Here is a 14699-nt window from a genome sequence, read left to right as displayed (position 1 = left end):
TGCTGGCAAACCCTCACCAGAAAATAGGTCATCGAGAAAGTTAATGACCGCAGCAGAATCCACACTGTTTACTATCTTAATGACTGGCCACCTCGAGAACATATCCACACAGACCAAAACATACTGATCTCGAGATTTCACCTTGACCGGCCCAAGAATATCAACAGCTATGTCAGTCCAAGGACCACTTGCCTGCTTCCTGATAAGCATAGGTTGAGTCCTGCATTTAAGAACTTTGTCACTGCCCGCACACTGAGGACACGCGCGCACCAGTCTTTCAACCATTGTGTCCATTGCAGGCCACCAATAAACCTCCCTCAGTCTCTCTTTTGTTTTTGCAATGCCCATATGACTGGAATGTGCACTCTCAACTAACTTTTGGCGCACTGCCCCAGGAACGACCAGTCTACTTCCTCTAAAGAGAAGCCCATTTGAAAAAGATAACTCTTCTTTAACATTCCAAAAACCTTTAATCTCCTCATCACACGTGTGTTTTTCACACCACCCATCACGGACAAAACAGACCACACGCTGAAGAACAGCATCATCCCTCATTACTGCATTCCATTCTTCTTCAGTAACCACCCCCTGGGTGACTAAACACACACTCCATTCATCCCCAGAACATTCGCCAAGAAAGTAATCTTCCTCATCATCATTTTCATCAGAGACCGTGGTGCCACCAAGTCTTGACAAACAATCAGCAAGAATATTGTTAGCCCCTGGCAAATAATGAACATCAAAATCAAACTCCTGCAACGCCACAACCCATCTCCTTATCCTATGTGACACACGGTCAATACCCTTTTTTCCAAAAACTTCTTTCAACGGTTTGTGGTCAGAGACTACAACAAACTCTTTACCCCACAAAAATTTCCTCAGTTTACGAACAGCCCAGTACACCGCTAGAGCCTCTTTCTCAACCACAGAATAGTTACACTCTGCGCCTCTAAGAGGCCTGGATATGAATAAAATAGTATTGTCCCTTGCTTCACCAGACTGTAGTAACACCGCACCCAGTCCTTTTGAGCTGGCATCAGTCATCACATAAGACTCTTTCATAGGGTCAAAACTAGAAAGGTCTGGAGCTCTATTCAGACACTCCTTAATCAAATCAAACTCAGCATTACAAGATTCATCCCACTTGAACTCACTCCCTTTCTTTAGCAATGCCCTGATCTTTTCAGTATTCTGAGCAAAACCGGGAACAAATTTATTATAAAACTCAGCCATCCCCAAAAATTTAGTGAGTTCATCTCTACTCGTAGGATAATTCAACTTACAAATGGCTTCTACCAGAGAAGGTTTTGGCTTGATTCCTGACCCTGAAATTACATGCCCCAGGTACTCAATCTCTTTTACATCAAATTTGCACTTGTCCAATCTGAGGGTGAGACCAGAATCCTCCAACCTAGAGAGAACTTGATTCATCCTTTCATTGTGTTCTCTCAAACTCGACCTATACACAAGAACATCATCTTGATAAATTTTGACTCCACCAACATCCCTTAACGCATTCTCCATCACCCTTTGAAACACTGATGCAGCTGATATTAGACCAAAAGGCATTCTAAGAAATTTAAAGGTGCCAAACGGCGTGATGAAAGCCGTCAAATCTTGGCACGAGGGGTGGAGTCTGACCTGATGGTAGGCTGAAGATAGGTCTAGCGTAGAAAAGTGTGTGGCCCCATTTAACGAGGATAACATTTCAGTAATGTTTGGAAGAGGATAATGATCCACAATCACAGCTTTATTCAATTCTCTCAAATCAATACACAATCTGGCTTCTCCGTTGGCCTTCCGGGCCATAACTACCGGAGAAACCCAGTCTGTGGCTTCAATCTCTTGAATGACCCCACCATCAAGCAATTTCTTCAACTCATCCTTCATCTTGTCTCTTACCAATAAAGGAACATTCCTGACTTTGGCCACGACAGGAATGGAATCCTTTCTTAGTTTAATAAGATGTACATATTTTCTAAGGCACCCTAGTTTTTTCTCAAAAACTTTAGGAAATTTACTTATCCATACACTGTTATCAGAGATGGAAGCAACCTTGGGTAGATCTCTCAAGCACACCGAAGGAGATTCATTAGGATCTAAATAAACTCCAAGATCACGTTGGTGTGACCAACTGATCAAAGAGTCCCCTTTCATTGAGACATAAATCTTCCCCGCGGTGATCCTTCCTTTAAAATCTATTGTTCCCATAAAATATCCCAATAGATTTATAACTTGACCACCATAACCTCTAGGGACAATATCTGGTTTCAATAGCTTCACTTTAGTGGACAGACATTTTTCATAAAAGATTTTTGGTACTAAAGTGATCTTGGCACCAGAATCAAACAACATGTCTACGTGATTATCATTAACCAGCACTTCCTCTATAGGTCCATCTGCCCCTTGACTGCATATCTGAGATACAATCAGATCAGTCTCATTGCCTCCCTCAAGAGGGAGGCAATGTGGTGATAACTTCTTCTAAAAGTGGATTGTCTTTTTGCCAAAGAGCATCTTTCGCCTTCTCAATCGAAGAACCCAACATTAGCTGGTCCCTAAGTCTTTCCTCCAGACTACCAGCGAACGAACAAGTGGAAGCCAGTTTGCGTAATGCGGTAACATACTGCTCCACAGATTCATCATGCCTTTGAACTCTCTTACCAAAATGATATCTCTCTAAAATCATGCTCATTTTTGGAAGGTAATGCAAATCCATTTTCTTAATACAGATTTCGTACTCATTGAGGGAGTCCCCATCAGGTAGATCTGGGAGATGTTCAAAGACTTCCTGGCCCTCTGAGCCTAGGCAATGTAAGAATAGAGCGGATTTTCTTTCTGCACTCAGAGACGTACCACACACCCTGGCGTAATTGGCAAAAACCTTTTTCCATTTTATCCATGGAATAGTGGGATCACCAGGAGCGGACAGAAAGAAAGGCGGAGCAGTGACGTTCTGCATGACCGCAAAGAGAAGAAGTGAATAGCAAAAAAAAAAAAAAAAAAGATAGAATGTAAAATATGTGATCACGCAACAAAACCTCTTCTTTTATCTAAAATAAACAGTTGCCTTTGTCTGCATCAATTAAGGTACTTAAGCATATTTTAAAACAATGAGGCATGCACATCAACACCTTGTAACCCCTAAACTCCTCAATCAAGCAAAACAGAAAATGATCTGCAAATGAGAGGAGAGCTGAGCAGATCAGCGCAGGGAGAGAGAAAACGAGGCTGTGCAGATCAGCGTTGTCACTAAATGTCCAGAAAAGTCACTGTAATCCCAAAAACGATCTGCCATAAAAGAGCATAAAGCTGTGCAGAACAGCGTTGTCAATATGAATAGATAACTGGCAGCACCTTGGTAATGTTAAAACGATCTGCGAACGATCTGCAATGAAAAACCATAAAGCTGTGCAGATCAGCGTTGCCAAAATGTGTAAATACGAGACAGTACCTTGTTTTCCAGCCCTGGAACCTCTAATTGCCTCCACTTGCGTGTGCTCCGTAAGCGGAAATGGCTGTTTCCAAACGCAGGGTGAGTTGCCAGGTAACCCTGCGAAAGACGGCGGAGACTGCGACGTGTATGGACTGACGTCAATGCTTCCACCGTTGCTTGGTGACTGTAAACAATAGCGGAGACTTCAGCGTGTGCGTAGCGACGTCAAAGCTTCCGACGTTACTTGGTGACAATAAACAGCTTGCGCCCAGCGCGGGGTGAGTTGCTAGGCAACGCTGCGACTGCGCACGAGCTTCCAGAAGTTAAAAAAAACAAAACAAAAAAAAAACTTTATTCATGCCTGCGAGTGTCCGACCCCTTTCTTCAGGATTCTTCGGGGCAGAAGCAAACGGCACGGCGCAGTGGGCAGCTGCACCGCAGACGCTCTCCAAAGGCCAGGCAAATCACCGCGGCAGCAATCGTGGTCCCGATAGGACCTCCCACACGCCTCGATGATCGGCAGTGAAAGCCTCAGCAGAGGAGTGCGCGAAATGAATCCGAGGCAGCCCAAAGTCCAAAGAAAACGTTGTGAGGAGATAGCAGCGAGTTGGGGTCTCTTGACGATTTCCAGTCGTCGCCAAAATGAAGTGATGAAGATGCAGGAAACAGATGACAGGAACAAGGTAAGCTTTGTAGGTTCTTTATTGTAGGAGATATGCAAGAGACCCCATCCTTCAACTCCTAACAGCAACTGACTTTCTGTATTCAAGAGGTAACATTCTCCTTCAGATGCATTCCACACTAGAATGCATCAACCCAGCATGACATAGCCAGGTGACATATACACACTCTAGAATGCCACATTGCCTCCATCTTTTCACTTAGAACTCTACAGGCCTCATCCACCCTTGCATGTTTTTCATTGTTGATTGAATTCTAAAAAGCAACTTGCGCTCAGCAGTCGATGATAATGGCGGAGACCATATTGACGCAGGGTACAAAAGTAGGAAGGCATGTGACGCCACGATTGGCCATGGCCCCTGGTCCTCCATTAAATCCGGTTTCTGCAGTGCACAGTATCCACGCGGATCTGTTCACCACAGAGATCCTCCCCCCGCAGCCCTTTACGCAGAGATTTACTCCCAGGATGAACGGAATCAACGCCAGCGCTTGTACTGAACATTACAGTGGAGGGATCTGATCAGTTTCTTTTGCAGGTATATTGTTACTTTTGTTTCATGCAGTCAGTTAATAACAAGTGACGATGGACAGAGGCTGATTAGCAGTCCAGATGAAGGGGCCCTCCTTTCAACGCGAATGGTCAGATGAATGCAATGACTGGGGCACTGTAGAGACTGCCATCATCAGGAGGCTGCGTGGTCTCGTGCGTGCACCTGTGGTTCACTAGGTATCGCTGCTACACAAGGCCTAGTGAGAGAGAGCGGGATTAGGGTTAGCGTCTCCTAGCAACCGGAGGCAGGGGCGAGGTGAGAGCGTGCCTGGTGAGCAGGATTCGCTAAGGTGTATATATCTAAGGTGTATATACAAATGGTATAGAGGGATAGATCATATTTACTTTCTGCACAAGCGTTTATTAATTACCTCGGCAAAAAATCAATTTCTTCTGGCAAGATTAAATGATTATAATACAGGCACAAGTATCTATCGGTGAACATCCAAACACATAGTGTACCACAGTACAGTCAATACATCGAATACAAAACAATTTATATTTGCACTACAGCACATATATACAAACTCATATACAAAGTAATTCAGTCAAAAATCCTTTCCCCTATTGGCTTATTCCATCAAACATGTGTGCACTTAACATTGCGTAGTGCTACAACAGGGGGTAGTCCTATCAGCAATACACAGATATAGTATTTCATCTAAATTTGTAATGCCAATACAATTTATGTATTTATTCCACAATACAGTGGACTCCTCCTTTGTCAAGGTGTCGACGCGTTCGCGTTTCAGCCTACACTTTCTTTATGGCTTCCTCAGGACAGGGATATAATCTACAAAAATAATAACGCTAAAGTGAACTTTAAAAACCTATGTTATACTTTTTATCTATTTGCGCTGTGTTCTATCCCTTATTTGCCCAGACAGTGCTGTTAGAAGAGGAGAATCCGCGAAGATGCGTGAACATGACCTCCAAGCCATTTATAAAAACGTAAATGAAATTGAGAAACAAAACATAAATCATACAGGATAGTAGATGAAGAATCCTACTTATATGCTTAATTGGTGTCAATATGATTGCTCAAAACGCGCACTTATAAATGAAGAAAAACATGCACTTATAAGTGAAGAAACATGAAAAACATGGTTCCAGACGCCACAGAACCCAACCAGTAGATGTGGAAAGCACGCGGGGTCCTGTACCCCTTATGTACACCACCACCGAATATAGTGAAAGACATCACCGTGGAGACCCAAGATAAACGGGTCCTGGCCCGTGTGAGGGCGAAAATACCTGTGGGTTCTAATGGGGCAACCTGGTCTCGTAAATTGCAAGGTCGGCTTATACTCCGGTCCCACTCGTCAGTTAGGGGCTCCTACATACGGGAGGAAACAACTATGAAATATCCCCTGTGCATCAGACAGGACACTATGTCATGGCTACTAAAGTTAGGCACCAAACCTCGGCACTTGTGTCTTCTCAGGAATTCTGGGTCTCTTCGATTCCTTCAAGCAATTTTCAATAGCTAGAACCAACAAGCAAAAACAAACCACCTGTCATAAAAATGTCCGGGTAGTCTATGAGTCTAAAAACTCTGCTACGTCTCTCAGACTAGGGGGCACTAACAATCTAAACTTACGTATGTTATAAGTCCTTTTCACCGACACTGTGCTCCTTCGACGTCCGTCATCTCAACGAGCTGGCGTTACTGATTCCTGACGGACCGTCATTAAATACGTAAACACGTGATTACGTGGGACGTCTCTAGTTGACCAAACACAAATGAGGGACTAATTTTCAAGTAACCGTACAACTCAAGTCCTTATTAAACAAGAGAACGAAACTCTGTCTATGTCCATTCTTGCCGTAGCGGAGTGGCCCTACTATATCCACTAGCAAATGAGGGCGTCAATTTCAACTCTGCAAAATCGGAACCATGAACAATAAAACATAATCATATAAAACCAAATAAAATAAATAAATGGCAACACATCCGAACCTATTCTCAACTCCTCCACATACGTCTAGAGCTATGACCCTGGGTGTAATGATCACAAACCTGTGTGAATGGTGAATTCTTCTCGACACAGTAGCATCCTCAATAATAAATTATATGAGGGGGCTAGAGCTATATTCTTAAAGTAATTGACATGTCTCATCAGCCAATGGGACCGTGGACCCACTTCGGGGTCATGACAAAGCCCAACATAATTCTCTTCGCAATCAATAGAGGTTAAATCATGACAGATCATACACTTCAACGATGCAACCTAGATTCCTCAAACAATCGGAAGGGTAAAAAGAATGGAAAGAATAGAAAGAGGGGTCTACAATTCAATCAGGGAGGATCCAGCATTATGCATCCTGAATGTCTTCCTTTCCACAACACTATATGATCAAAAATGGGCTTACATTCTAAAGGTAGACAACTTAAAATCCTCGTCCTGTTTAAATAAAATGTCTGCTTCTCACAGCATGGAAGAGAAGCTCAAGGTCAACATTGTGTTCTAAATGTAATGGTCAAGTTTCATGGTGTATGGGACCCTCACGCTATTTAAATCAGAGCCCATATTTCATCTCTTTCATTCAAACCCTCCGTTGCTGTATGGTATCTTTCGATGAGTCGTGCTTCTATGCGGTTAAGCCTCATCTCCAACTCACCCTTATTACTAGCTTTCACTACAGCCAGGATTGTCCACTCTAAGTCGTTCTCAGTGTGGCCACACTCTGTGAAGTGTTGTACAAGGGGAGCTCCTTGGATTTTGCATTTAATGCGGGATTTATGCTGTATGATCCGCATCTTCGCCTTTTGTGTTGTCAGTTTCTTTTGCAGGTATATTGTTACTTTTGTTTCATGCAGTCAGTTAATAACAAGTGACGATGGACAGAGGCTGATTAGCAGTCCAGATGAAGGGGCCCTCCTTTCAACGCGAACGGTCAGATGAATGCAATGACTGGGGCACTGTAGAGACTGCCATCATCAGGAGGCTGCGTGGTCTCGTGCGTGCACCTGTGGTTCACTAGGTATCGCTGCTACACAAGGCCTAGTGAGAGAGAGCGGGATTAGGGTTAGCGTCTCCTAGCAACCGGAGGCAGGGGCGAGGTGAGAGCGTGCCTGGTGAGCAGGATTGGCCAGGTGGGCGGTTGGGTGTACCTGGGCTGGGATGCTCTGGTGTGAGAGGGGCACAGGACGGATATTGAATAGGGTGCGACGCACAGGGCTAGGAAGGGTCCTTCTGTGACCACGGCAGAACCCGAGGGTTGCCCAAGCAGACAAATCCGCCTAGAGTCCCTGCCCAGCTTTGCCCTTGTGCAGCCTGGACCCCTATCAATCAAATGAATGGAGTGTGCTGGTACCAGGTGGCAATATAGCAGTGAAAGGGGAGGTAACGGTAAATGGGTAAGCATGTGGCATGGCAGTAGTAAAGCCATCAATCTTTTTGCGGGTCTGGGCACAGGACAGCACCCTCCCTGTCCAGGCTGCAGTACGGGACAGGGCAGGGCAGGTCCTGGCACCGCTGCTCTGGCCGCCCATCATTTAGTCGCTCCCCTCACTGTAGACCCGCAGGTCCTGTATCCTCGTGTTCACGATGCTGTCGTCATCCCTCTGTGCTGGGAAGACGTTGCCAGGACCAGGGGTAGGTTAACCCCAGTATTCTGTAATGAGACTAGCTGGCTTCGAGACCCAGCGGTTAGGATCAAGGCACGTGACTGTGACATGTTACTTGAGGAGGCCACTGGGACCTGGTGAGTGCAGCCCTCTGGGTGTGCACCTGTGTGTGTATTATGCAGAATGATTCTGAATCTGGGTGATTCTAATCCTTCCGGCTGCAGGCCTTCATTCCTCCCAGGTAGGTGCAGGACGTGCCTATTTCAGGGACATCCAGTGAGGAAGAACCCCTGCATTACTGTGTAGAAGGGGAGGTTGTAGCAGTTTCTGGACTCGTGATATCATGCTGCAGGCTTTGGGTGTGTGTGCTTTTGTGTGCATGGGACACATCACAAATCCGCATATCGTCGCGCATGCGCAGAAGAGCCTCTGTCGCTGGCACATACAGCTTGTGCCCCCGCGTGGCCAGGAAGCAGCGCGCTAATACCCTGCCAGCCTCATCAACTGATATGAGTCATGGGGTGACATCTTCAAGCAGGAGACGGTGCCTTACACGGGCAAGAAGGCAGGCAGGTAGGTTAATAGGAGCCAGGAAGCGAGCCTGCCTGCCCTTGGCACCGTTGCCCTGCTGTATTTACATCCGTGTTTGTTTTGGATTTCAGATCTGGGCCTCGGCTGCCGACATCCCCTGTGAGTCATCCACCGAGCTGCACTGGAAGCAGCAGCTGCACTTCCGGACCGGCCCAGAATGCACCACTCTGCTGACCAGGCCTGGCGGACAGGTGAGTGACCAGAGGGGGCCTGACAGAAAACCCGGTGGGCGTGGCCAGGGGCATTCACACGTCAGACTACTTAATATAGGTGGGCATGTCAGCGATACCATGGGGGAGGCGAGTCATGGTTTCGATCTAATAACTAAAGAACAAGCCGAGCCAGCAAAATATAGTCACAGTAAATCTTTAAAACATGTTTTTTGGGAAACCACAAAAGACATAAGCTGGTCTAAATAGTTTTACAAAGATGCAATCACTGCTTAAAACGAACAGCGTGCAATAACGATGCATTCTGGAATTTTTAATCCCAGCACTCGATGTTAAAACCAAACTACAAGTTCCAGAATGAAAAGCTCAGTTGGGTAAAAGCCATATGTCACCTATGACGGGTTACACTTGGCTGCTTTTACTCAATAGGCATTAGCCCTTCTTTGCAGGCCTGACTCTGCCATTGAAAATGTTCTGATTAAATGACTGTGTAGAGGCTTCAGCTATGGGTTGAGTGCGGCAAACCGAGAGTTAATGGGTTGTAGGTCCCTCTGCCGACTGCCGTAGGCCCCAAAAGCCTCGTCCCTTTGTTAGCTGTCTCCTGCGGTGCTAGGGCGGGAGGAATCAGCTTGCGTCCACTCTGGATGCGCCAGTCTCTTTGCACAACAGTGCTGTGGGCTCTGTGCTGAACCCAGCAATTAGTGAACCCCTCCCTTCGTTCACTCTTCATCAGGGACATTAAACCTGTCAAGACCACAAACGGGTTTAGCTCCAGGAGGCAATTCTGCTTGATGCCACAACAGCCTGGTTTGTTTACGCCCGCCCCTCGCCCCAGCAGGGATCTGCAGCAGGTCATACGTTTGAGTCTGCCAATGCAGTTTATTTATCTTAGGAAATTAAACAGGGCACTCGGGGGCCACACGTGTACATAACAAGCACCAGCAACGCCAATAGGGCTCTGTTTGAGACTTGTTGGCTCGGTCAATGCGTTTTGTTCTTGCTGTACAGCACCAACAAAAATGCCGGTGCAGTGTAGCATGCACAAAAGGAAGGAGAAAAATGCGGCCACGTCATTGTGTAGGTACATTCATGCTTGCTTCATGACGTACACATGTGACGTGGGTGCCATTTTTTTTCATTTGCCGATCCGAGATGGATTGGCAAATAAAAAATATGAACATGTAGTAGCACAAAAGTGCTATTATCTATGAAGCAGAAGATTCAGCAGTCATTTCCTGCCAAGCCTCTATCAAAAAGAAAAAAAAAAGCTGTAATAAAAAAATAGAACTGTCAGGTGTTTGGGGTGAGAGAGGTAACAGAGTACCTCATAGTAATGGGTGGGGGAAGAAAGAAAAAGAAGCACAAGACAGGGGGAACAACAAGGAGAGCGGGGAAAACGAACAAGACGGAGAGATAAACTCAGGGGCAAATGGAGAAAGCACACAAGCGAGAGCAGTGGTCGAAGTGGGGGGGGGGGGGGGGGAAAGTAGGGGAACTGTGGGGGGCGAATCAGAGGGCGGGAATAACCTGTGGATTGGGTCAGTGCGCGGAGTCAATGGTGTGGCAGAAAGAGCAAAATATCCCAATTTCAAGTATTTGTTTCCCATTTCACTAACCGGTCACAGCTTATTACGTTATTTAATTTAACCAATGGATACACATGTTTGTTTAAGGTTTAATATGAGTTATTGACATTAAAATATATTCACAAAGTGGCATACGTTTCAAATCACAGAATGTCCCAAATATCCTTAAAAGTGGACTCTCAAGACTTTTGTCTCCCAGCCATGGAGTTTCTGTCTTTAGCAATTCTCCTCCTTTTTTCACAAGAGCAGTTCAAACATGAATGGCAAAATATCCTAGTTTGCAAATGTTTTCCACATAATTATGGCTCTGCCATATTTGCCACATAATACACCATCTGCTGCATAATCTGACGATTTTAACTGATAAATTGTTTATAGCTCAAACAGATCAAAAGTTACCAAAAAATTCGACTTGTGCTGCTCTGAAGTCGAGGGCCCTTTGCAAAGGTTGACTGATCACCTTTCTCACTGCTGCAGTTGTATGTTCCACTGGTACTAATAAGGAAAAATCTTTGCATAGACTGTTAGCATGTGTAAAAATGTAAAAATAATAAAGTATCAGAAAATGTACAGCATCACAAATACCAGTGTAGGGTGTCAGAGCACTTTACATCATACATATTACACAGGGGCAATCAATCATACGTGTGTAAATCACTGTATAGGAAATGTTACATAAGACAAAGGACTACAGAGTGTAGGAGTCACATGACACCCATAATAGTAGGCAGCATAGTTTAATAGTGATTGGTCTGGAGAAACACAAACTCAAAATTTAAAACGTAATACTATGGTTGGGGGTTCCTTTTAATAAACTGAATTGATTTCTACCCAAATGAACCCTTTTTTGCAACATTAGGATAATCAAAGACTGGGGAAAAACCATAACACTCTAATTTATACCTAGCAGTTTGCATCCAGCTCTTACATGACAGTTATTAGCTCACTGTTCTATGTTAGGATTTTAACTTATTAACTCCAAGTAACAATAGGGCCTCGCTGACAAAAGCAGTAACCCACTGACCTATTTACATTATGTGCACTTTGTGATCTGCGTGGTACATGTGCAGTACTTAGCAGCAGGCACATTAACCCTCTGCGCTTCCTTTCCATGAGTAAAAACGTACACTAGACAAAACACCATCTCTCTCTACTAAGAACATTAATCACCAGAGTTATCATGACATTTTTATTGTTTCTGAAAATTGTTGGAGGCCAGGAAGGAGGCAGCAAGCGCTTTTAAAACCATATTATACTTGCAAACATGACGCCCCCACCTGAAGTCAGCGCCATCCACGGTCCGTACAGGTAACAGGATTGGAGTGGTGGGGCGGGGTAAGAGGGGATTTCGAGGGACGATGCAGAGGGAAAATTAACTATTTATTTAATTTTTCCTCTGCATCATCCCTCGAAATGCCCCCTTACCCTGCCCCACCACTGTTACCTGTACGGACCGCGGCGCCTGGTGCGGTCGCACTGCCCTAGAGCCACCCTGATCAAGGGTTCTGTGACCTCAGTGACAGAGTCACTGTCACTCTAGGGTGTGCTGCTTCATAGGCCTGCCTGAAAGACTGGAGGTGAACTTCAGAATGAATTGTGGCGGACAGGCCTTCAAGGTTAACCCACACTTGCCACTGCTAGGGTCCACCTGCTGGTGCTAAGACACCAGGGCTTTTAAGATCTAGCGGGCCTTCTAAGGTCTAGCATGGGAATGTTCTCCCTCAGGGGGAGTGGTCTGGTGGACTGGTCAAGAAGGCTGAACCTGGTTCCCCAGTTCCAAATTCAGCAGCTCTGACCATAGTACCACATCCTCTCCCCCACTGAACACCAGACTGCCCCACTGAGAGAAACTTGCACTGCACTGACCCGCTATAAACACCTGGATGTGACTCAATTCAAATTACGCACTAGACAAGAGCAATATGCTACCTAAAAAAATTAATAACATCCTATTAAAAGCAAACACTCATAAGGAATGCAAGATTAAGTAAAGCATGTGAAATGTAAGCAGGAACAACATGGTTACCTTTTTCTTTTTACACTCATTAGTCAGAAATTGGTGAGTGCTTTTGCCTGAAAAGTTATGGGCCATGACCGCAGGGCCTAGAAGGGACCCGTTTCAATGCCCATTGCTTATATCCTTACAAAACGTATGCAGTATGGTTTAAAAAGACCACATTCGTGAACACACAACCGCTGTACACATTTTGGGCCAGATGTACGATGGAAAATTCCATGCGCAAACGCGGTTGGATAACACTCGCAATTTACCGCCCTCTTCAAGAGGGTGGTAATGCAATCACAAAGGGGAAGGGTTCCCCAGGGGACCTCTTCCCCTTTGCAAATGCAGGGGAAAATATTTTTAGGGGCAGTCCCAGACATGAAGGTCTGCTGAGCCCAGCAGGCCACCATCCCTGTGAGGGCCAGCCATTCCCAATGGGTATGCAAATTGCGAGTGCCTCAATAATATTCATGAGGCTCGCATTTTGTGACCCCATTGGGAATCACAATCAGTGTCTCAGACACTGTTGTGCATTTGAAATTGCGACTCGCAAATTGCGACTCGCAATCGAGCGCAATTTGCGAGTCGCAATTTCAAATGGTCGCACATCAGGCACTTTGTTTTCCGATTCACCCATCAAGCAGGTATTTCAGTACCTCCAGGAATAGTGCACTTTCCAGCCCAGGGAAAACAATGTTGTTCAAAGAGAGACGAGAAAACAAAAGTAGCACTTCACTGGTAAATACTGTAAAGTGGCGCTAATGTGTTTAGGTGTGAATAAATCAAATTGGCCATTTTTCAACCACTCTGTCTTGCTTTAGTTAGTTCTTTTTCATATTTTGAATGTTTTATTTCTCTCCAACCCGATGCTGCTGAAAAATGTCAAAAAAAGACGTTTCCAGCAAAAGTGTTTTTCTTTTTTTGATCCATTTCACAGGGGAGTAAATAAACGAAAGGAGGAAAGAGAAGGTAATACCTATTTCTTGAAGTGTCTGTTTTCATTAAATGAGGAGTGAGACAGAAAGAGAGGGAAGAGGGGGAACAAAGAGAGAGGGGGGCAGTTGCCAGCGGCAGGAGAACTGGACACTGTCCTTGTCTTCTCCGGCACGAAGGAAAACAGTCCTTTTCCTTCTCTACCTGTTCCGCCCGTCCCCAAAAGCCGAGACTTAACTATCGGCCGTGGCGATTTCTGCAGTCCGGGGCATGTTTAAATTAAGGAAGTAGGGGACTCTATGAAATTAAAGAAGTAGGGGCACGCCGTGCCCTGCCGATCCCGCCCACTTCGACCACTGGGCGAGAGAGAGGGTAATATCGTGCGGGGCGAAGAGAAACAGACAAGAGAGAGCAACATGAGGGATGGGGGTGGGAGAGAAGCGCATGAGGGATACAGCTGGAAAATACAAGAGTCTCATGGAGCGTTTAAGGAAAAGGAAAAAATAGTTCTCCAAAAGTTAAGAGTAGAAGGACACAAGTAACAAGTCTAGGCGTCCGAGGAAGGACAAACACAGGATGGACAAGGCAAGCCATCGAATTAGAAACAAATGAACTTGCCTATAAAGCCTACCAAGCGTAAGGAATGGGCGGGCGTTAAGCCCACTGTAAGTTCTTGGTAAGCTGACATTAGATCGTTTGCAACCAGAAGACAGCTTGCTGTCCATATTTAGAGTGTGATTACTTGACTATTCTTGAAGTGCATTTTGGTATGTATGAAACTTTTTCCCTAACCAGACAGCTGTTACAGGTAGCAAACAAATATTTAAATGCTATCGGTCTGCTTTGTCAAATGTGTAGCAGCACGCTATCAGTCACTTAATTGTGAAATTAACTTGGGTACTAAAGTTTTACAGGCCGCACCAAACTCGCTCCAAAAAACATCATACGGATTTGTTGGACCTGCCTTTTGAAAGTTATGTATTTAACTTCATGCACTCTCCTATTTAGGGAAAATTAAAACTGCAAGAAGCAAGTCCCGTTGGCACGAAATGTCCTTCTGAAAATGCCTTTATTTATGAAGGGCATTATTTAAAAAGGTACATTAAAGGGATGGGAGTTGTCTATCCTTAAGGGCTTGTCCCTGGGAACTGCACACACTGTTTGCAGTGTGAATTACTT

General features: G+C 45.1%; 1 protein-coding gene across 3 annotated transcripts in view; it reads left to right on the top strand.

The window, feature by feature from the left end:
* Positions 1-14699, top strand: part of LMNTD2 (lamin tail domain containing 2) — a 181996-nt gene that overhangs the window by 107015 nt on the left and 60282 nt on the right. For all 3 annotated transcript variants that reach the window (XM_085644816.1, XM_085644815.1, XM_085644814.1), the window contains exon 6: positions 8901-9020. In XM_085644816.1, coding sequence (XP_085500942.1) covers positions 8901-9020 — 120 coding nt within the window. The remainder of the gene's footprint in view (positions 1-8900; positions 9021-14699) is intronic.

The sequence above is a fragment of the Triturus cristatus genome, chromosome 3_1, assembly GCF_964204655.1.
Source record: "Triturus cristatus chromosome 3_1, aTriCri1.1, whole genome shotgun sequence".
NCBI classification, from domain to species: domain Eukaryota; kingdom Metazoa; phylum Chordata; class Amphibia; order Caudata; family Salamandridae; genus Triturus; species Triturus cristatus.
Note: the sequence above shows the minus strand (reverse complement) of the source record. Positions and strands in the feature narration are given on the sequence as shown.